General features: G+C 40.2%; 1 protein-coding gene across 1 annotated transcript in view; it reads left to right on the top strand.

The window, feature by feature from the left end:
* Positions 1 to 21,900, top strand: part of SLC10A6 (solute carrier family 10 member 6) — a 37,778-nt gene extending 15,878 nt beyond the window's left edge. The window contains 7 exon segments of the mRNA XM_010983120.3: positions 1,834 to 2,284; positions 12,621 to 12,739; positions 14,290 to 14,378; positions 16,863 to 17,038; positions 18,361 to 18,518; positions 19,628 to 19,783; positions 19,786 to 21,900. Of these exon segments, the coding sequence (XP_010981422.2) occupies positions 1,908 to 2,284; positions 12,621 to 12,739; positions 14,290 to 14,378; positions 16,863 to 17,038; positions 18,361 to 18,518; positions 19,628 to 19,783; positions 19,786 to 19,832 (1,122 nt within the window). The 5' untranslated portion in view covers positions 1,834 to 1,907 and the 3' untranslated portion in view covers positions 19,833 to 21,900.
* Positions 21,901 to 24,373: the final 2,473 nt, after the last annotated feature.

Below are 24,373 nucleotides of genomic sequence, written 5' to 3'. Positions count from 1 at the left end.
AATTCATTTGAGAAATTCTGATAACGCTGAATTTTAAAAGGCAAGTGGCCAAGGTCACCTTCCCCTTTGGAGACTCCTTAAATTCACTATGCAAATTTAGCCCCCTCCTCCCAGCTATCAGGGCTGAGTACCAGACAAGTCACCAAAGTTCCTAGCACATCCTCCTCTATCAGGAATGGAATATTAAACTTAAATTTGTACAACTGAGAAGGGCCATTCAGGTGATTCTTTCGAGAACAAAGAAGGTCTCCCAAGGGACTATTTGGCATTCTCCAGACAGAAAATAATCTGATACCTTCTTTCTAAAAAAGTTTTTTTAAAAAAAAGTTATGCTTCACCAGATGCAGCCACATATGTGTAAAACACCTAGCATGCTTCTGTCACAGAAAATGTTAGTTGTCTCCTTCCTCCGTTCCTCCTCAGCTCAACCGCACCTTGCATCATTCAGCTGGGGACACGTAGCCTTCCAGAGACCTAACCCACTCCTCAGTGTCCATTTCTCTGCTTGCCTCTGCATAAACCCAGTGCAGAGGGTTCTGCATTGCCTCCTGACAGGCTCACCAAGGGTAGTGTAAATGTTCGCTTGTTCTTGGGTATAAAACAAGAGTTGGGGGCAGCAGGTCCTCATAGTGACCTCTGATGGCCTCCAGCAAGGTTTCACTTTCAGAGCTGCTTTTGGGGGTGGGGGGTTTGCCTGAGGCAGTTCATACTTCCTGCAAATAGTTAGATTTCATTTTGCATATGTATTCAGCTTGTTTTTTATACAGCGAACATGGCCAGAGCATTTTGTCATGGAAAATAATTTGCTAATCCAAAACTAAACAATGCATAGCTGTTGTCCCTCTTAAGGCAGGTGGAGCGTTTATAAAGTGTGCCTTGTCCCAACCTTTGTCCCACAAATAAACTTCCTGCTTTCTGTGAGGAGGGGTGTGGCATCTGCTTTTTGGAGCTTTAGTTTCAGGGAACCGTATTTTCCTTGCCTGGTTTTGCCAACAAAACATGTGTCTGTGTAGTTAAGGCACATAGAGGGGCCCCAGGCCATTGCAGTCAGAGGCTGACCTCAGACTGTCTTCAGACTTCCAGACAAGCTCTTTACTGTGTTTCACTGCCGAATTCCCAGACCTCACCACGAGACCCAGGGGTGTGGCATCTCAAAGCCGACTCTATATTCTCCAAAAGAAAGGGACAGCTTCATTGAATTATTTTGGGTTCAGAAATGAGTTTCCACATGTTTCATGAGACAAATCAGGTGTTTAATATATTACTCTTACAGGTGTTTAATTAGGGCTTTAGACACAAATTCTCATAGAAATAGAAGAAAAAGGTGAGACTAATTTCAAAGCTCTCTTGAAATTATCCCTAGATCTTCCTGATATTTCCTTACCTGGAGTTCTTTTGCTTTAGTATCTTCACAGGAATGTTTTACTAATACCATGAGGTGTGGCTTTGGCTTAGCTGCCTTTGTTTTTTCCAGAGTTAGCCTTTTCTCTCCGCAAAACATTGCATCCTGGCGCTTTGAAATTCCCATTGAGTTCGGAGAAATTATGTCTTGGCAGCCAACTTGCTTTCCTGGAACACAATGTGTTGCTGACGACATACCAGTTGCTCCACTTGACAGTGGGTTTTCTTGTCTGTTTCACTTGGGTGTTCAGTGGTGAGTAAGAACTGAAGTGGAAAGCCGTACTTACCACAGTTTATTAGATGGTTCATGCCCACGGTAATTACTTTCATAATGCCACTCATGAATAGATGGATCAGATTAAGGTGAATCAGCTGGCCGGCCAGCAGCTCCTGGAATGATTCTCCATGCGTGATTTTGTTGTGTGGTTACAGAACGTGGCAGGATGGAGCTGCCCGGCTATCACGGCAGAGGCTCATTTGTAACGCTGCCTTAAGGAGATAAGAAGATGAGACCAAACTGTTCCAGCAGCTCAGCCTGCCCTGCCAACAGTTCGGAGGAGGAGTTGCCGGTGGGGCTGGAGGCGTATGGAAACCTGGAACTTGTGTTCACGGTGGTGCTGGCCGTGATGATGGGCCTGCTTATGTTCTCCCTGGGATGCTCCGTGGAGATCCGGAAGCTCTGGTCGCACATCAGGAGACCCTGGGGCATTGCTGTGGGACTGCTCTGCCAGTTTGGGCTCATGCCTCTTACAGCCTATCTCCTGGTCGTCAGCTTTTCTCTGAAGCCAGCCCAAGCGATTGCCATCCTCATCATGGGCTGCTGCCCAGGGGGGACCATCTCAAACATTTTCACCTTCTGGGTTGATGGAGATATGGATCTCAGGTGAGTTACACTAGGGGCGCTCATCTGCCTTCCCCTGGTAGCACTCTGCCTGGGAGGATGACTGATACTTCTGTGTCCATCTAGGTGGAGATTCCAGTGAGAAACATCTTACAGAGGCTTGTTCAGGCTTGGGAGCGCTTTCCTGGCTGAGCTTAAAATTTACTTTGCTGTCATTGTCCTCTGTTTCACTGGCAGCTCCTTTTCTGAGTTGAGGGGTTTGGTTCATTTGCAGCAGTGAAGGCAGGTCTCCTCCTCATCCAATGGCCCTTCCTAGGTGTGAACTCATTGTCACCCACACTGACAGCGTTCACAACAGTCCTGGTTTCACAGTCTCCCAGGATGGAGGTTCAGAATCCCAGAAAGAGAAGGATAGTGGTTGGCAGCCATGTGATGGTGGGGGTGGGGGTGGGCATAACCAATGAGGCTCTCGAAGCTCTAACCAGCAAGTGCTGCCTGAGGCCCTAGTTTATGAAATCAGTATTTTGGGGAACTGGATAAAGGAGCCTTTGGGGAATGCAATGAACGTCTCCTATTTTAAGTGGCCTATTGAGTTGACTTGGGGAATGACATAAAGACCATGACTAAAATTGTTTCTTGTTGCTTTGCAGATGTTTAACATTCATTACTAGAATCTCGTTTCTTTCACTTAAGCCAGTGACCTTATTCCCAGTTATGGTGTAGATAAATACCCCTGGGAGACATTAGGCTTTATCATTCATTTACATTTTAATGAGAGTGAATGCTTCAATGGGGGAGAAAGCATTTGAGGAAAGAATAGAGGAGTCACAATTGGAAAAATGAAAGGGCTAAAAACACAGTGGTCTTTCTAGAGTCTTTGCTTACTTATGACCAAACTGTTGCACCTTTTGCCCAGGGAAAGAACTACTTATAAATTTAATTCTTTGTTCGATGTGTATGTCATTTTGGTGAGATTTATTGTACAATGAATGAATGACTCAGGTGCTGACTGTGCTGGGAGTTGACATTTGTGACTCAGCTGCAGGTATGGGTTTCTAGTTTCCTGCATGTGCTGAATGTGTAGCATATGGAACTTATTTCACCTATAAATTTTAATGAGTTCGTGCCAAGCAGACCAATAATTAATTTTCATGTGGCTATGTTTTTAGTTCCCCACTTATCAAAGTGAAATGAAATGAATCACTTGCATTGCTAATTCAAAAAAACACCACGAATAGGTATTGCTGTTTCAAATTCAGTAAAGTTGATCACTAACGTAATAATTGGGAAATGATAAATATTCTTTACACAGAGTGCGTGTAACAGTGATAAATTCCAGGACCTGAAGGCTTTTGGAAAGAAAAGGAAATATAGGTATTAAATACCCCGACAGGCATGGGGTCGATGCTTTCATGTATTCTCATTCTCTTCTTTCTTGACTCTCATAATAACCTTGTAAATGACCTTTTATTATCCTGAACTTTACAGCTGAGAAAAGTTTGACTCGGATTGGCTAAGTAGGTTGCCAAATGCTACAGATGAGTATGGCAGGACACACATTTAAAGTCACATCTGTTTCTCATCAGTCTGCAATTTAGGCACTTTCTTCAATGCCATTTATTAACACAACTGGATCTTCTGTTCTGAGTAGGAGCATAAATCTTTAAACAGTGTTCTCCAGCACTTCTGTTCTGGGAAAGAGAACATTTATTATCTTCATCTCTTTTTGGCCAACATTATAGTAAAAATAGCAATTAATAGGAAGTCTATAAAAGATTAAGTTCATTTTACTTCTCTTAATACGCTTTTAACTTTGGTCAAATTATTTAACCTATAAACCTCATCTCCTCATTTGTAAAACAGGATTAAAATTACCTATTACAAGACTGTATTTTAAAGGAAGAATATATATGCAGAATAGCAGGCACATAGTAGGTACCCAATAGATATTAGCTATCATCCCCTTTCTCTTACAAAATTTTGATTTTGAACCTCAGAAAATAAAAACGAAAACCAAGCAAAAAATTAAATTCTAAGAAATGCAATTTAAAAATGACTAAATATTCAATTTTCAAAAGCTTATAGAGACAAGAGTAATAGATCTTAAATCTCAGTAAAAATTGCAAATAGGAGGAAACTGAATATTATTGAGTGAAATAATATCCAAGTTCATTATGTTTTTCTCACTTGATTACCAACAAAAATAACTTTTAAGCAAAACTCAGTAGATAGTCATTGATAGGAATTCTGTTTTTCATGCTGGATAAGATCCAGGAGGATTTAGTACAACATCTTCGTTTTACAAACGAGGAAATTTAGACTGAGAGCTCTTCAGACGACCCCAAATGTGTTTCATGCCTTAACTCCGTGCTTCATTCAGTTTACTTGTAGTTCTCCGTGTACTCACACAGAGAAAGCATTTTCGGAGTTTGCACGTGTGAACGAGTTCCTGCACTCTGCGTGTCCGACGCTGGCACCAGTCATCCTCCCACCAGTCACCAGGGCTCACCATCCCAGCAGCCCGTGTGCCTCCCATCAGGCTTCATGTCACCATAGCTGTTGCTTCCTATCTCTCCACTGCCATCACCTCAGCTCAAGTCCCACCATTTCTTTCTTGTCCAGTTGTGGTATCTTCACAGTGTTCTCCCTACCTTCAGTCTTTCCGTCGTGGTTTTGTGGTAGGTGAGTAAGGCAGGCTTTGGGGTCGGGTTGCCTGTCCTTGTATCCTGACTTAGGACCTCTTTTCTGTAACTGCAAATCATGGTACTTCCTTCATGGCATGGGGAAGAGAAAAGGAGCGTGTTATACATATACAGCTGCTCAACACCTGCTACATCGAGTAGAAGCTAAGCCGGGTCTGACAGACTTCTGCAGGTGTATTTCCCATTAACCCCTTGAGCACAACTGGTCTGTAGTCAAAATAGATGATTAACTGTTCTTTAAACATACCCCACACTTTCTCAACTTGCTTTTGCCCATTGTCCTCTCAGCCTGCAAAGACACCTGGCCTGGTCTGTCGCCTCCACTCATCCTTTGTTGTAACTGTTCTGGAAAGCTGTTGGTCCATGTGTATGAAGAGCCTAAAAATCATCCTTCCCTGGACTGAGCACAGCAGATCCTGGCAGGGTCCTCTCACATGTTTGGGGGCTGGCTAAGTGTAGACTGGGCTTGGATGGCCTCACTGGGGACAACTGGGGCCTCCTCCATGTGGGCTCTCATTCTCTGGCAGGCTAGCCTAGACCTAATTGGCTGGGTTCTGAAAAAGAGGAAGCATACAAGGTCTCTTGAGCCCTGAGCCTGAAACCGGCTCATTGTTACTTCCACCACATTCTACCGGCCAATGCGAATTGCAAAGCCAGCAAATTACGAGGACTGGAGAAGTCGATTCTGCCTCTTGATGGGATGAGCTGCAAGGTCACAGTGCAGATGTCATAGAAAAGAGAAAATATCTGGAGACATTTTTGCAATCTACTGTGCTAACGATGGACAGAACTCTTGTTTTGGACAGTAGGACATGAAAACGTGGCAGTACAGTGTCGTTAAGTGCACCACTCTGAAGAAACTAACCAACTATCACTTACCAACTGGGTCATCTTAGCAGGTTATGTAAATGCTCTGTGCCTTAGTTTCCTCCCCTCTAAAACAGGGAGAAGCATTAGCTACCTCACGGGTTGTTGCAAGGACTGAATGAGCTAATAATAATACATACACAATGCTTAGAGTGTTACCTGGCACAGCATGCTGTGTGAGTTACTACTACTATATGGAACAGGCAAAGGAGCCCTGCGCCAGGGGTCTGTTTTAGTCTCTGCTCAAGGAGCTGTGTGCCTTTGAGCAAGTTACCTCTCTGGACCTCAGTTTCCTCATTTGTAAAATCAGTAGGTGAGACTCTTGAGGTCCTTTTCTCTATTATGGTGCAATATATACATAACATAGCATTTCCCATTTTCCCGTTTTTAAGTGTATGGTTCAGTGGCATTAAGTACATTCACATTGTTGTGCAGTCATCACCACCCTCCATCTCTAGAACGTTTTCATCTTCCCAAATTGAAACTCCATCCATTAAACAATAATTGCTCCTTCCCTCCAGGCCCTGGCAACCGCCATCCTATTTTCTGTCTGTGAATTTGACTACTCTGGATATCTCATATTAGTGAAATCATGATAAAACACTTGTCCTTTTGTGTCTGGTGTATTTCACTTAGCATAGTGACTTCAAAGTGCATCTGTGTTGTAACGTGTCAGAATTTCCTTTCTTTTTAAGGCTGAATAATAATCCATTGCATGTATATAACACACTTTGTTTATCCATTCTTCAGTTGATGGACACTTGGGTTGCTTCCCCCTTTTGGCTGTTGTGAATCATGCTGCTGTGAACATGGGTATGCTGCTAGGAACTGTTGGAGTCCCTGCTTTCAATTCTTTTGGGTATAAACCACAAGTGGATCTGAAGTTCTTTTATGCTTTAAGTATTTTGTGACAGTAGGAAAATAAAGTAAAATTATGAAGTCTAAGTATGTGCCTCTCCCTCCCCAGTTTTTAGTGTTTCTCCTGAAACTATTCGACAGAGGTGCCCCTCCTTGCTGTCCCCAGAGCACTAAATATGCAGTGTTTTCCTGTCTATCGGAGGGGCCTCGCCCGCTAGGTCTCTGAGCTCCTCCATGGCTTGTTCGTCTTTGTGTGCTCAGTACCAGCCTGGTGGTGGCAGGCACTTGATAGACGTGAGTGAATGACTGAAGGAAAGTTTCTGATTGCCTGTGTGTGTTACAAAAACTCTTGAAATGCTGTCAGTTTATTGGTACAACTCAGGACAGCTCCCACTGTCTTTACTTTGATAACTTTTGGTGCACGAGGTCTTTTCCTCCCTAAGTATGCGTTTGTGTCTTCAGTGGCAGAGAAAGAATTCTGACCACTAGTGGTGGTGGAGCCTGAGGGGTTCAGTGGCCAGTTTTGAGTTTTGGACTTTAAAGAAGCTCTTGGTTCTTCAGCAGAGACCCTGGAAATAGGACTTGAGATTTTTCAGGTCCGTCTAACAGGGCCTGGTGGAGAACTGACCATCTTGAGAGACAGAACTTAGATTGAATCCATGTGACTTAGGGTACATTTTTTTTTTAAACTTTCTTTTATTGAGTAATAGTCATTTTACAATTAGGATACAATAATTCTATGTACCTTAGTTTTCTTGTCTATAAAATAGAAAGAATACCTACATGTAGGATTATTGTATAGACAAAAAGAGAAAAATGTATGTAGTGAGGTCTGATACTTAGCAGGTCGTGCTCAGTAAATGCTGGTTATTGTTCTTGAGAAGCAGCAGACAGGAATAACATTTACATTTGAGGATGAGAAACCTGGCCTTGAACTCTTCTCTAGGGCCAAATCTGTTGATCTGATCTTATAGCTTACTCCATGTCCATCTGACTAGCTAGATTTTTTTTTGAGTTAAAAAAAATTTTTTAATTGAAGTTGATTTACAATGTTAGTTTCAGGTATACAGCAAAGTGATTCAGTTATACATATATATATATATTTTTTCAGATTGTTTTTCATTATATGTTATAAGAAATTGAATATAGTTGCCTGTGCTATACAGTAGGTCCTTGTTGTTTATGTTTTATATATAGTAATATGTGTCTATTAATTCCAAACCCCTAATTTATCCCTCCCTGCCCTTTCCCCTTTGGTAACCATAGTTTGTTGTCTATGTCAGTGAGTCTGTTTTTGGTTTATAAAATAATTTGTATCCTTTTTTTTTAGATTCCATATATAAGTGATATCACATGTTATTTGTCTTTCTCCGTCTGACTTACTTCACTGAATATAATTTCTAGGTCTATCCATGTTGCTGCAAATGGCATTATTTCATTCTTTTTTATGGCTGAGTAATATTCCATTGTGTGGAATGAATATATACATATATATATACACCACATCTTCTTTATCTAGTCCTCTGTCAGTGGACATTTAGGTTGCTTCTCTGTCTTGGCTATTGTAAATAGTGCTGCTGTGAACATTGGGGTGCATGTGTCTTTTTGAATTATAGTTTTCTCTGGCTATATGCCCGGGAGTGGGATTGCTGGATCATATGGTAAGTCTATTTTTAGTTTTTTAAGGGGCCTCCTTGCTGTTTTCTATAGTAGCTGCACTAATTTTCATTCCTACCAATAGTGTAGGAGGGTTCTTTTTTCTCCACACCCTCTCCAGCATTTATTATTTGTAGACTTTTTAATGATGGCCATTCTGATTGATATGAGGTGATACCTCATTGTAATTTCAACTTACATTTCTCTAATAATTAGCAATATTGAGCATCTTATCATGTGATTGTTGGCCATCTGGCTGTCTTCTTTGGAGAGATGTCTGTTTAGGTCTTCTGATTGGGTTGCTTGTTTTCTTTTGATATTAAGCTGTATGAGCTGTTTGTATATTTTGGAAATTAGCCCCTTGTCAGTCATGTCATTTGCAAATATTTTCTCCCTTCTGTACATTGTCTTTTCATTTTGTTTGTGGTTTCCTTTGCTGTGCAAAAGCTTTTACATTTAACTAGGTCCCATTTGTTTATTTTTGTTCTTATTTCCATTACTCTAGGAGCTGGTTTGAAGAAAATATTGCTGAAATTTTGTTAAAATGTTCTGCCTATGTTTTCCTCTAGTTTTATAGTATATGTTCTTACAATTAGGTCTTTAACCTGTTTTGAGTTTATTTTTTGTATGGTGTTAGAGAATGCTCTAATTTTACTCTTTTACACGTAGCTGTCCAGTTTTCCATGCACCACTTATTGAAGAGGCTTTCTTTTCTCCATTGTATATTCTTGCCTCTTTTTTCATAGATTAATTTACCATAAGTGTGTGGGTTTATTTCTGGACTTTCTATTCTGTCCCATTGATCTCTGTGTCTGTTCTTATGCAGTACCTAGCTAGGTAATTTTTAATTTTTTTCCAGTGAGGAAGCTAGTGTGTACTTTCATAGTTTTGAGTGTTAGAGTTCCTGAGTTTACTGGTTACAAACCAAAACAGTATTTGATAATTTAAACTCCAGTTGCAAAATGGCATACTTATTGATGCTACATTTTACTGTAATGCATATATATGTAATTTCCATGTTTTAAAGGAGGTTCAGGATTTACCTGTTTGTCCAGACTTGCTGAATCTGTCTCATTATTCTCTGTAATAGTTGGGGGTGGGATGTCATTCTTCTTAGTGCAAGTGGAATCTTGTTATATTGAGGTCAGATTTTGCCAACAGTTTTCCTGCATGTGAGCAGCCGAGAGATCCAGCTAGCCACATCCTCTGTTTACGCTACATTGGAATTTCATGGCAGTAAAACAAAAGGTGTGACTTTCCAGTGCACGCACACGTTCACTGTGTGCTTTTCCAGCTTTGTTGGTATTTATAAAGTTGGCGAAGCACCAGGGTCATCTGTCCCCATCCTTGACCGTTGCTGTGAACATTACAGGCTTGAACAGTTGTATAAAGAATGGAAGTAGTAACCTATGTAATCAAAGATAGAGAATCAGTCTGAAATAAACCTCACACTTTGCTTCCTACTGTCATGGATCTTAGCTTTCTGCTGTTTGAGCCAAAGCCATACAGGAGGGAAACGCTGTTCATGAAGTTCAAGGTGAATGTGACGTCATACAAATTCCTTTCAGGATGTGGTGATGCGAGGAGCCAGGAACGTAGCACTGCCACAGACTAGGGGTTTGGAAAAGCTTCCCAGACACACTCTTCGTGGATACAGAGGTTTGAGAGCTGTGGCGAGCTGCTTTTCTTCCTTTATCTGCTCTCTAGTTAGGAAGAAAACTTTGCTCAAAGTAAGCATTCTTAATAGGACAAAATAATTTTAAATTTCTATGGAAAAAATCTATACAAGAAGTGCTCAGAATAGTTTGAAAAGAAAAACTTATGTGGAAGTATCTGCTCTGTCATATACAGAAATACTATGAAAACACTGTAATTAAAATAGTCTGGTATTTGCTTAGGGAAAAAGAACATTTTGAATACACTTGAACGTATATTTAATACATAATGAAGTTGGCACTTCAGTCTAGTGGAAAATTGTTTATTTGGGAAATTTAACACACTTGCCTCTCTATATAGAAGACAATAGATTAATTTCATACCTTATACAATATAAAATATAAATTTTAGATGAGTTAAAAATATAAATACAGAATATAAACCAATTAAAAAGTAAAAAGTGGGGGCAATATTTGAATAACCTCAGGAGAGGGGTAAGTCTTTAATAAGACAAGAAACTCAGAAGCCAGGAAACAAATGGACAGATTCAACTATCTCAGTGTTAATTATTTATTATGGCAAAAGTCATAAGCATAGTAAAAATATAAAGTAAGCCTGGTAGAAATATTTATGTTATATCTGATGACATATACTTTAAATTTAAAAGAGCTCCTACAAATTGAGAAAAGAAAAATCAGACAAGCAAAGCTGTTTAGAGGGGACACCCATGAAGCTAATAAACATGAGAGAAAGCACAACCTCGTAGACAGGTGTCTAACCAAAGAGGGAGATGCGTTTTCCAGTGTTCTCATGAGAAGTAAAAGGATTGATCACCTCCAGTGTGAGCAGGATTGTGAAATGCAATGAGCTTTTTAGAAGTGAATCTGGCAGTCTTTATTAAAATAAAAAACACAGACTTTTGACATAGTGATTCAAATTTGGCATATCTGCTCTACAGAAAGAAAAGAGTTATTTCAAGTGAAATATGTACAAGAATGTTTATTATAGCAGTGTTGATAATAGAAGAAAAAGCAATTTTTCATCATTAATGAAGTGATTGAAGATATTATGGCAAATTTATGTTGTACTTTGCAGTTCTTTAAAAAATGAATTTAAGTTACACGTATTGTCCTGAAAATATGTCTATGATATTAAGTGGAGAAAAAAACCAGAAGCATCCAAGCTGCAGAGTAGGTTGTCATGTGTGATTGTTTTAAAAAGAAAAAAAAAAAAACCCAAAAAATAAACCTCTATTCACTGAACAAACAAGTATAAAACAGGACTACTTAAATGAAAAAAAAAAGGGGAGGGATATATACAAATACTTATGAATTACCTAAGTCTGGTTTTGGGAAAGGGGCACCAATCAGCTAAATATTTGACAGCACATCTTTGGGATAGATTCCCAGATGTGGAATTGCAGGGTCAAAGGGCAAATGCATGTTTAATTTTGCAGATATTGCCAAACTCCCTCCAGGGGGTGTGCTGTTTTGCATTTTCACCAGCAGTGACTGAGAGTGCAGGAGTGTTTTTAATATTGGAGTATAATGTTTGCTGCCTTGCCGAGAGTATAAACATTCTTCTGAGAGAAAATGTCACAGCAATCGCAGATAGATTATTTTATAGGCAGGGTAAGTAGATGGAACATTGGTGATTCATATCATGAGGGGATGATGGGTGACTTGCAAGCCTGATAAAGTACTGGAGGACGCTTGCTGTCTCAGGTCTCAGCCCTGCGAGGGGTCTCCTTCCTGTCCTCCGTGGGCTGGGAGGTTGCGAGCCTCTCAGTCTCTCGGCCATTTGTGCCGTGGTCACAGAGTGGGCATATCCTGTGTGCAAGGCAGTCTGGTGTGAGAACTTAAAGAATGAATATTAAACAGTTCCCAGACTCTCGGGGCCTAGTGCTGCAGTGAGTAAACTCTTGCTTCATCCCGGGTTGTGCTGTATGATGGCCCCTTCGCCTCACCTCATCAGTAGAGCAGCATTAACCATGTCAATAAGCAGCCTGTACGCACTTAAACAGATTGTGTACCTTCCCCAGCAAGTTAAATTATTTTGTTGACCTGAAGGATATCTCATTTCCATTTACCTTATTTCCCCTAATTTTAATGATTCATTCTGTCGCTGGTTTTATTGCCCAGATGGGGACAAAATTCTTTAAAGACAGAGTAGATTACTGGTTGTCAGGGCTGAAGAAGGGAATGGGGAGGGGCTGCCAATGGGGTGGAGCTTCATTTTTCAGGGGATGAAAATATTCTGGAAACAGAATAGGATGGTATATTCACATATACTAAAGGCACTTTAAAATGGTGAATTTTATGGTCTATGAATTTTATCTCAATAAAGAAGAACTGTATAAGGAAAGAAAATGAATCCTTATAGTGACTAGCAGAACGTTTAGGACAAGTAAATGCTCATCAAATATGATTTAATTGATGGATGGCAAGAACTGCTGGAAATCTTTTTCTAGACCACGGATACAGCCATCATGTGTTGAATAATAAGACAGGAGGGAGTTTCAGGTAACTTAACTCTGCGTAATCTCTAGGATCTTGTGCCCAGGAATTGTTTTCAATAAGGACTAAATTCTTCATTTCAAATTCTCCCTCTTAAGTGTATCACTTTAATTCTACTTTCAGCATCAGTATGACAACCTGTTCCACAGTGGCTGCCCTGGGAATGATGCCACTCTGCCTTTATCTCTACACCTTGTCCTGGAATCTTGAGGAGAATCTCACCATTCCATATCAGAACATAGGTCTGTATTGGGCTTGTGAAATGAAATAGTAGCAGTAATGTGATAGTAATAATAATAGCTATTGTTTTTTATGTCTCCTACTTTATATAGGGTTTTTAAAATTATTATCTAATTTAATTTTCCAAATAACCCTAGGGTAGAGATTCTGTTACCAGTTCCATTTCCTATAGTTTCAGGATTAGGGAGGTTAAATAACTCGACCAAGGTCGTGCAGCTGGTAAGTGCAGAACTGAAATTCTGACTCAGCAATCTGACTGATTCAAAAAGAGTCCAAGCTTTTTTTGAAAATAAAGCCAGAAAACTTACTTATTAAGAAGAAAAAAAGAAAAAGACAAACCAACCCTTACATAATTCACTAGAAAGCGATTATACTCGACTCACAGGTTACCTGGGTCACGGTGGCTCTATTGAGACCTTAGTTCCCCCGACTCCACCTTTAAATTGCTTGTGAGCCTTGACTTCTTTACTAATCAACGTAAATGATTCCTGTTGACTGTGGAAGAGTACGCACACGTCACAGTTGCACCCACGTAAACTCTGCCCTTCTTCTAGAGATCTCTGTGGACTTACTAGGCTTGGAAGAAAGACTCGGTGAGATGATACACCCATGCTCGTTTGATCAGAGCCTGTGGAGAGGTGGTAGGCACTGTTACTCCTCAAACTACTGTGCCAATCTGGAGTCTTAAGTTATCACCTGGGGGGCTTACAACCCATGGCCCGTAGTTCAAAACCATGAGCCATGTCCTGAAGCTCATTATATCTGTAAAAAATTTGAGTGAAGTCTTAATTTAGAAATTGTGATTTTACGTGCAGTTTTTTTCTGATCACTAAATTATTTAATATACTGTTTTGATGATATATTCTAAAGGGCACTTGTAAACAGTTAAAGCTCAAAATGTTACGGGCAACTCATATATAACTTTGGAGCCAGTATTGCAAGTGGCCAGATTCGGAAAGTGGCCCTGGAAATTGTCAGTGTGTGAATCTGATTGGCAAGTAGACCTCTGCTCTGTTGAGCCTGCCTTCAGTGTCTTTACTGTGTTAGTTAAAAGGCATATTTCCCCACCTGCCTTTGGGTTACCTGGCTACACTTGGAAATATGAGAACTTGCTCTGGTTTCTGTAACGAATGCTACTTTTGTCCCGTAATAGACATTCTTTCCTTTGTGAAGCAAATCACCCACTGGCTTCCAATAGAGAAATAATAGCTGTAGCTGTAGAGGGGTGACCCAATACATAGCAACCAAAGAATTTCATAGACATAAAGGGGTCTCCTGTTTTCTAATGTTCTTGGTTGTCTCTGAAATTCCATGTGATTGTCAGAGGGATCTTAGAGAAATGGTAGACCATGTATGGTGACATTCAGTGGTATCGTAGACCCTTCAACGACTGTCTTCCAAAGATTAAGAATAATTTTCTTTTGGAGGAAGATGCAGAAATAAAATGCAGCTTTAATTAAAACTTTTATCTAGTTGAAATAGACATAAATTGTTGGGGACTGGGCAGTTAGGGTGAGAGGGGTCCTGTCTGACAGATTTTTCTTCTCTGCAGGAATTACCCTTGTGTGCCTGACCATTCCTGTGGCCTTCGGTGCCTATGTGAATTACAGGTGGCCAGAACAATCCAGACTTATTCTTAAGGTAAGCAAGATGGAACTTAAGGTAACTCCACAGGCCAGTTAGCACATTTCAGACTCAGAAACTTGACAAATAGATGCAGGCAATGACTAGAACAAAGGGGCCAGTCAAATACAGCCCCACACCCAGCAATTTTCCTTACATGTCCTGCATTTTTGGATCCAACCGCAATATATCCTCCACTTCTAAGCCTTGCTTTGTCACCCCTGTGGGCCCATACACTGAGGCTTATGACACCCTGCAAAGTGTGGAACTCCTGCTTGAGTAACAGAAAAGCTTAGGCCTACATGTGGCCAGTGAGAGCCCATTCATTCACCAGGCCCCACACAGGCGCTCTCAAGGGAAGGCTGTTCAAGTGTGCCGGAAACGGAGCCCAGTGGATGGAAGTACAGCTGGCTTCACAGAGCAGCAGGAGGAGAGGCAATCTTTTGGAAGCATTCCTAGGAGAGTTTTACACATGAGCAAGGGCTGCTGACACATGAGTAACTGTCAAAATGAAATCATCCAGAACGCATTGACCCTAAAAGAAGGGAACTGGAACCTTCCACCTCCTCTTAACTTTCCGGGGTTGTCCCTTGTCTGCTGGAGAAACAAGCAAATGTCCTCGTTCAATGGCTTTTAAAATTAATCTAGCTAGAGAGGAGGCCTTCTCAACAGTGGTATCAATCTCTTGGAGTGTCTTCCATTTTTCCAATTATGCATTGCTTTAGAAGATACACGTGTTTATTCTGTGCCGCTTTCATGAAGATTTAAAAAATGTTTCAGTTATTTTTTTACATTTATAAAGTGGGAAACATTTGGAGCTAATTGGAGGTTCAGCTAAGAAACTTCAGTTCACTTTAGTCTGGGGTTTATGGTTTGGTTGAGTTTAAGCTCTTGGCGTTTGGCTCTACCTGATGGAACACTCATTCCATTTGCTGCACGAATGGATGTTGCTTCCCCAGTTTGGCACCAGACTGAACAACTCTCGCTATTCCTCCAATGAGATGAAGAACAAGAGAAGAGGGGTTGACAAGTAGACAGATGAGCTGGGCACAGAGAGCTGGAGTAAGGACTAAACGCTGTACATTTGGATTGCACGTAGTGACTTTACTGTCATTTCAGTAGGAGGAAATTTCAACGTGTGGTTATAATTTTGTCTATAAAACAAGAGGAGAGAGCTTCATCACGGGAACCTCTTACTTTTCAAGTACTCTATCTTGGATTTCTTAAAAGGGCATCAACAAAAAAATGATTATTTTGGTATTTCTAGATCCTCTATTTGTCTTTCAGTGTCAATGGAGAAACCAGATAAATTTTCTATATGTCTGTAAAGAGCAAATTAAAAACCCTTTGGCAATTCCATAGGAGTTGTGGGAGAAAATATTTAATAATACAGATAAATATTCTAGAGCACCTTAGTTAAAACTAGGATAATTTAATCATTATTTTGGGATGTCTTCATTCTCTATTCCTAGTCCTCTTTTGGTTTTAGATCTGATTCATTTTCTGAACAAGTTGCTGTTGGTAAATTTTAAACTTTTAAATCCTTTTCTTGGTAGAAAGTTGGAGTAGGATTTTTACAATCGGAGGCCTTTGTGTGTTCCAGCATCTTCCCGTTAGGCAGAGGCCCAGTCTGTCCTCAGATTGAGCAATAAAAACAACCGCCAGAACACATCTGTGGTCCATTGAGTTGTTTTTATTTTGTTTTGGTTGCCCATGACCATCTTCCTCCATGCCCTGAATCATTTCAAATCAAGGGTGATGCTGTAACTGGGTGCATAGTTTGCTGCCGCATGGTGTGAATGGGAGCTTGCCAAGATCCTGATTTTCCCCAATATTCTGTATTTTGCTTCCTTGCTATTTGGTTTAAGACCCAGACCTTTGAGGGGAAAAATCATTGATTTTGTTTGTTTGTTTCTTGTTGTTTCTGTTTGTTCTGTTAAAAGTAAGGTACCTGTCTGTACTCCTCACATTACACTACATCTGTCTAATGAAGAATGGGCACATTTCATTTGGAGGAGACAAGGGCAAGGATCAAAGCGGTTAGAAGTCGTCGGTGGTTGAAGGGGTGGTGGGAAGAGAGTGGTGGATGGTCAGGCAGGGGAGATCTCAGACAAGAGGCTACCAGGGCACGGTCTGAGAGGCTGTGTGTAGAAGTGTTGGATGCTTATTATCAGATTTCAGTTATTTCACAAATTTGTCCTGTCTGTGAAAAACTCTACTGCCCAGTCCTTCTGGCACAATCCTCCACTTGAAAGGGAACCATACTGATCATAAAATAAGAAGGCTTAGATTTGTGTTGAGCTTCATCAGATTCTAGCTCAGCCACGTCACTTGACCGCTTTGGACCTGAGGATTTTTCTGTGTAAAATGAGATTGGGTCCGTTGGTCTCTAAGTCCTCTCTTTGTTCTAAAACTTATAGGTTCCAAGCCTTTTCGAGCAGTGATGGACTTTGCAAAAAGACGATGATGTTTACATGAACCTATTTTATTAATTCGCCTTAGGTTGGGGCCATTGTTGGCGGAGTCCTCCTCTTGGTGGTCGCGGTTGCTGGTGTGGTGCTGGCGAAAGGATCATGGAATTCAGATACCATGCTTCTGACCATCAGTTTCATCTTTCCTTTGATTGGCCATATCATGGGCTTTTTGCTGGCACTTCTTACCCACCAATCTTGGCAGAGGTACAGTTAAATTATCTATCAGCTTTTACAAGGAGGACAAGTTAAACACACTGCCATTGGCAGGCTTTGCTGCCTGGCTGTGTCTGGAAGCATGAAGAGTTTTGGCTTACAAGGTGGATGGAACAGGAAAACTCATCATAAAGAGAGTGGAAAGAGCACAGTAATTCTTTATGTAAAGGAAAACCAAGGCCAAACTGATGGGAAACTGTAATTTGTGAAACTGGAATATTAACACCACTTGTAATCTGGACATGCTTCTCTTATTCTAATAGTTAAATAGGAGGGCGAGGTGGTTTCACTAAGTAGAGATCACTATAGGGCATGAGCACGGTGCAAGAGATGAAGCAGGAATTTATCTTAAATATTATCATGACGAGTTGGGGCGTATGTTATATAAATACCGTGAAATGTTAAAAATGATGACACTCCGTGTTGCTGTGCCTGTAGATGCGGTGAGCATTACCATACAGGGTTGGAGGGAACATAGACTGGCACAGACCTCTGGAAGGCAATTTAGTCCTATCAGTCGCCTTATATTACTCCCTTCTGCATTTTCTTCAAGTGAGGTTTTTCCCCCCTTCCTCTCCTTCCTCTCCCTCTTCCTGTCTTTCTCTGTACCTTTCCCTTCCTTCTTTTTTCTTTCTTTTTTGCAAAGAAATGAATAAAATGTAGAAAAACAGTAGAAAAAATTGATTACTAAAACCTTCATTGATTGATGATTACTAAATCATTTTAGACATTTGGTTTTTACTTGGGTTTTTTATGTTTCTTTTCAAGCATTGTTTAGTTTATACTGTTTCACATCTCTGATTCAACTGTCCATTCTCATCTCCTCCAGTCCTCCACTCCGCGTGGGCAGGCTGGCCTACAGCATTTCCAGTGCTTACTGAACAGGCCAAGCTCATACCTGTCCCTGGAACTTTAATTTCAGTAATTCTCCCACATTCAATGCCTCTTCCCTTCTTCCATCCTCTAATGCCACTCTTCCTCTGAAGCCTTCTGTAACCATCTGCACCACTTTTCTGAATTTCTACGGTCTCCCTGACTCTCGATCATACTTTGTCTTGTGTTGTTACTGAGCCTTTCCTACGTGTGTATCTTGTCTTTTCACCCAGATTCCCAGGGCATGGTTTGTAGGCCCCTATTTGGAGGTGCCTCTCCAGAGACTATGCACAGAGTAGGCATTCAGCAAATAATTACTGAATGAGTAAACACTGTTAGTGGCCTAAGCTCATAGCTTACATTTATCACTATACATAAGAGAAAACTTAAGAGTAGTCCTTATTGCTAGTATGTTACTTGAACATTTTTTCCATTGCTAGGTGCTGGACCATTTCCTTGGAAACCGGAGCTCAGAACATTCAGATGTGCATCACCATGCTCCAGTTATCTTTCACTGCCGAGCAGTTGGTCCAGATGCTTAACTTCCCATTGGCCTATGGGCTCTTCCAGCTGTTGGATGGATTTCTCATTGTTGCAGGTGGGTAGAGCCCCCATTGGGTAGATTTGACTAAAAATTATTGACCCAACTTACCAGCTCTTTTTTCAGCCTGAATATGCATGTGCTGCCCTTGTGATACATTTTCAGTCTGACATTTCTGGGGAAAATAAAGGGCATAAACAAGATCCTTTGTCACAAGTGAAGTTTCACAGAAAAATATAAAAAAAGTAAAAATGAGCTTATAATTAATTATAAACAAATATGCTTTACAAAAAATGCTATCAGAATTCTCCATGAACACTTATCTCAAAAATGACATTTTTTATGTTTTATTAAGAGCTTTGAAGTCTTCCAAATGTTATTTCACAGTACTGTGACTAAAAATTGTGCTGAGTGGCTATGAAATACTTTTCAACTATGAAATATAATATATACACAGAAATTAAAAGTGTATATGTTTATATGCTTACCTATCTCTACAGCCAAAAATACATCATTTTGGAGTCATTCATTATGTAAGTTCATAGAAGGTAAATTTAAAAAATACAGACTGATAGGTATGTACACACACATGCATCTATTTTAATCTCAGCTGTTGTAAATTCTTACTGTTGTCGTAGAACAGGTTCTGAGTCAGGCTCAAGGATTACTGATGTACGATTATATACTGATTACTGATAGAACAGTCGTCAGTATAAGGGACACTTGGGGTTTAATGCTCCCATGGGATAAATCCCAGCAGAATAAAACTCCTGGTCTTGGATCCAAGCTTTACTTCCTTCTCATGGTGAGACTGATGGAAAGAACATGCTGGGCTTGTTCCCAGCTGTCCCCCAGCACCAGGAGAGCACTGCCCACAGAGTGCTGACTGCCTGACCTCATGACTGGATGGGTGAGCCATCAGCGACCTGATCCACGGCTCAGTCCCGAAAGGTCTGTTCCAGACAGAAATAGCCCTCCTGATACACTGAATTATTTGGCTCTGGAGTTTTGTCTTTACCTTTTACTTTTACCCTTCTTTTTCTTATGTGTTTATACACACATGATCCAAAGCAAACAAACCCCCAAAGTATTGACAAGTACACAATGTCACCAAATTATAATCTTCACTAAAGTGGTTTTTAATACTGCTGTGTTTTAACACCTAGTGTATAAGATGTACAAGAGGAGACTGAAAAACAAACACAGGAAAAAGCACCCGCATTGTGCAGAAGCCTGCTGTAAGAAGAAACCCAAAGAGACCAGTGCTTTCTTGGAGGTGATTGAAGAAGCTGCTCTCACTCCTGGGCCGTCAGGGCCCGTGGATCTCACGGTGCTCTCGAGCCAACTGGCCGCATCTCATGTGCCAAGTAGGGGCTTGCTGGCTTGACGGGTCCCTGTCCTCCTCAGCGGGCAGCAAAGACAGTGCAGAGCTGATGAGTGAATCTCGTTGTCAGGGCTGATGGGAATGTTTGAGTGTCAGATGTTAACGTATTTATATTTTTGTGTGCATTGTGAATTGTCATAGGATCCCTTTTTGAAAGTCTGTTCTGCCTATTTCAGGTTGTTCCTTTGTGGGTTTACACAACATAGCTACCAGCTGCTGTGTGTGTTCTATCTTCCCATACAGTGAAGAGTGACCCCCACTGTTACGTGAAGTCATCCTCAAGTTGAGAATTTTAATGTCACAAGAGTTAGGACTCTGTATAGAGGGGATGTCACCTCATACCGCAGGGCAAGGACAGAGTCTGGACCCACCTGACTTCTTGACTTTGGGCAAGTCCTTTGTGGCATTGGGGAGGAAGCATACAGCTCTTATTAAAAATGGGGTCTTTTTGCAAATGATTGTTATTTTTTAGAGCTTGAAAATCTTTTTGGATTATAGATGTAATACATGCCTAGAGGGAATTTAATGGACATTTAAGGTTAATATTTTTACTCCGTAGAGAGAGGCACACATATATTCTTTTAACATATATTTATATGTTGTGGCATTTTAAAAACATGGAGATCACTCCATATAAACTTATGTAAGTCACTTAATGACATATTACGGAGCATCTTTATGTGTCAGTCTTTGTTGAACTACCTCATTCTTTAGAACAGTGGCTCCATAGAAATATTCCAGTGCATGGAAGGACTGTAATTTATTTAACTGTTCCTTATTCACAGACATTTAAATAGCTTTCAACTTACTGGTATCACAAGTGCTACAAACACTTGTGCCTTCATGGAGGTATTTCTGTGGGATCACTTCCTAGGCTTGAATTGCCGGGTTGACTGCACATCGCAATGCTGGGCAGAGAGCTCTCTGGCACCGTTGTATAAAGTGCCTGGGAGCACCTGGTTTCCCACAGTCGCACCAGTCTTAAGAATGATCATTCTACTTTAGGAAAATATCTCGTCTAAAGTTGCATTGTTAAAATTGTGAGTGAAGTAGAGTATTTTTCATGATCACTTACCTGTTTGTGTTCTTTGCCTGCTTTTCTATTTTTTTATTTCCTTTTTGATGGATAAATTTTAACATATTAACATATTATATAGATCATGACCCTTTATCCTGTTTTGTCAGTATTTTACCTAGTGTTTTGTCTTTTGTTTTTGTGTGTCTTTTGCTGTATAGAAGTTTTATATTTTTTACATATTCAGCTTTATTAGTCTTTTAAAAAATGTTTTTTGCCCTCAGTGTTGGTCAAATGTTAGACTATTTATATTTTTGTATGGATTGTGAATTGTAAAAGGATCCCTTTTTGAGAATGCATTTGGCCCCTTTTCAGGGAGTTCTTTTTGGAGCTCTGCACACATGCTTATTAGCTGCTGTGTATACTGTCTGGCAGTAGGTAAGACCCATCCTCTTTCTCTATTCTTACAGTATTAAAATCCCATATATTTTTGTTACTTTTATGTATTAAATATGTACATGTTTATTCCATTTTGAATTTCTTTTTCCCTGTGTTAAGAATCTAATTAATTGTCCTAAGATCGTATATTGAATCATTCATCTTTACTGACATGAAGTGCCACTTTTATCACATAACTTCCTATATAGTGTGTTTTTGTTGGACTCTGGTTCTGTTTTTTTTTCTTATTTGTAAATTTTGAAATCTGTGAGAAACTGTATTGTCTGAGATTTAGTGCTTTACAATTTTATTTTGTAAGTATACTTAAGAACTTGCAGGTTTTATATATATAATGACAGTGATTACTATGGAAAGAGGTATGGTAGGACAGAAAGAGCCCCCTTAGGTGTCACAAGTATATTTATGTGGAGAAGAAGTAAACACATGTGTGCCATGATTGTTAATTCTCAGCTGCTGCAATGAACAGTCAGGAGAGTTGTATGTTTAGAGATCCTCAGTTCTAAAATGAGCTTTTAAAGAATCCTCAAAATAGGGATTTCTAAATTATTTCTCTATATAGGCACCTAACACGAAATGGTAAATTCCAGTGCACCATTCTGAAAGCATTAGCTGCATGGTCAGTATTTGCCAGTCAGGACAGGTCTGGAGACAGGTCTACCAAAAGCTATCCTTTAAGACAGAAACAATCACAAATCAATGTAAGGGTTTCAAAGTAGTCACATCAGAAGACTGCCATCTCCAGAGATGGTTTGTTAACATGTTACTAGAACAAGAAATGGTCAAGTTGTCCAGGAGGTCATCCATTATCTTTAAAAAGAATAATGTAATTTAAAAAAAGCTCTAATGGAATAAATTATAGTCTAGCTGATCTAAATAATCATACATTCATAGTAGCTGGGGCCTACATGCAGCTCAGAAGTGGGGCCAGAGAAATAATGTGAAGCAGAATGAGTCCAGTTCTGTGTCTGGAAAAGAGCCAGCTGGAGAGCTGAGGCAGCACAGCACAGTGGAAAGAACACGGGCACTGGCAGGGCTCCGTGTCGTCGTCCACTTAAAGAGCTAGAATGACTCAGGAGTTGTGGGTTGAAGTCAAGCAGTCCTAGAATTGAAACTCAGCTTTGTTATTTGGACAACCTTGAGCAAGTGACAGTCCTTCTGCACTTGTTTCCTTCCTTATAAAGGATGATACCCTGCCCACCTGTGGGTCAGTGCCAGCCCTGGGCCCCCTAGGTACTACCGTCAGCTGCCCGGGGGCCAGGCCCACCTCCCAGTGGGCTGGCACTGGCTCTGGGATGCCCTAGGCTGTGCAGCAAGCTGCACTGGGCCCCAGCGCTGCCCGCCAGTGGGTCAGCAGCCGCCGCAGTAGGCAGGGCTGGGCAGGCAAAGGCTGCGGTCAGCCCTGCCTGACAGTGTGCCCAGCGTCGCTGGCCCTGCCGCAGAGGAAGGGCCCCTGCAGCCCTTGTAGGGGGAACCCCTAGAGTATATGGCTCTGGTGACCTGGTGGGAGTGTGCTGCTGGGCCCCACAGTACATCTCCTACCTAAGGCCACTTCTCTTGAGATTGGGAAATGTAACCAACCTACCTAATGTATACAAATAAACATGGAGAATTAGGCAGAATGAAGAGAGAGGGACGAGTATGTTCCAAACAAGGAACAAGACAAAGTCCCAGAAGAACAAAGTGTAGATAAGCAGTTTACCCAATAGAGTTTAAGGTAATGACCATAAAGATGCTCAATAAACTCAGGAGAACAATGGATGACCCAGTGAGAAGTTTAACAAAGAGAATATATAAGGAACCAAACAGCTGAAGAATATAATAACAAAAATAAAATATATACTACAAGGAATCAATAGTAGATGAGATGATACAGAGGAATGGATTAGGGAACTGAAAGACCAGTAGTGGAAATCACTGAAACTGAACAGAAAAAAAATAATAGACAGTTTGAGACTTTCAGGACATCAAGTGTACTAACAGTCACATTATAGGGGTCATAGACGGAAGGGAGAGAGAACATACATACCTGAAGGCATTAATAGCTGAAAACTTCCCTAATCTGGGAAAAGAGACATCCAGGTCCAGGAATCATAGTTCCAAAGAGGTCCACATTAAGATACATTGTAATTAAAATGGCAAAAAATTAGACTCTTAAAAGGAGCCAGGGAAAAGCAACTTTTCCCTGTAACTACAACACACAAGGGAATTCCCATGAGTATCGGCTGACTTTTCAGTAGACACTCTGCAAGCCACAATGGTGTGGCATGAAATATTCAAAGTGATGAAAAAAACCTACAACAAAGAACACTCTATGCAGAAAGGCTATCATTCAGGTTTGAAGGAGAGAGAGTTTTACAAAGAAGTAAAAGCTAAGAGTTCAGCATAACTAAACCAGTTGTACAAGAAATGCTAAGGAGATGTCTCTAAGTGGGAAAGAAAAGGCCACACTAGAAATATGAAAATTATGAAAGGAAAAATGTCATTGGTAAAGGCAAATATACAGTAAAGATAGTAGATTAACCACTTATAAAGCTAGTAGGAAAGTTGAAAGACAAAAGTAGTAAAATCATCTATAGCCACAATTAAGGGATACACAAAATAAAAAGATGTAAATATGATGTCAAGCACGTTAAATGTGGGGAGGGAAGTAAAAACACATGGTGGTTACAATGCAAACTTAAGAGATCAACTTAAAATTATATACATATATGTTTGTTCCTATATGTGTGTTTATATATATATAGTGTATATAATTATATATACACTATATATATATACACTCATGGTAACTACAAACCAATAATCCGTAACAGATAGACACACACAAAAGAGAAGAGTCCAAACATAACAATAAAGCTAATCATCAAGTCATAAGTGAGCAAAAGAGGAATGTAACAAAAAAAAGAGCTTCAAAAACAATCAGAAAACAACGAAAAAAATGGCGATAAGTACATACCTGTTAATAATTACTTTAAATGGATTAAATGCTCCAATCAAAAGACACAAAGTGGCTGAATGGATTAAAAAAAAGACATATATGCTGCCTATAAGAGA

The sequence above is a fragment of the Camelus dromedarius genome, chromosome 1 (genome assembly GCF_036321535.1).
Source record: "Camelus dromedarius isolate mCamDro1 chromosome 1, mCamDro1.pat, whole genome shotgun sequence".
Classification (NCBI taxonomy): Eukaryota; Metazoa; Chordata; class Mammalia; order Artiodactyla; family Camelidae; genus Camelus; species Camelus dromedarius.
This window is presented reverse-complemented; position numbering and strand designations above follow the sequence as displayed.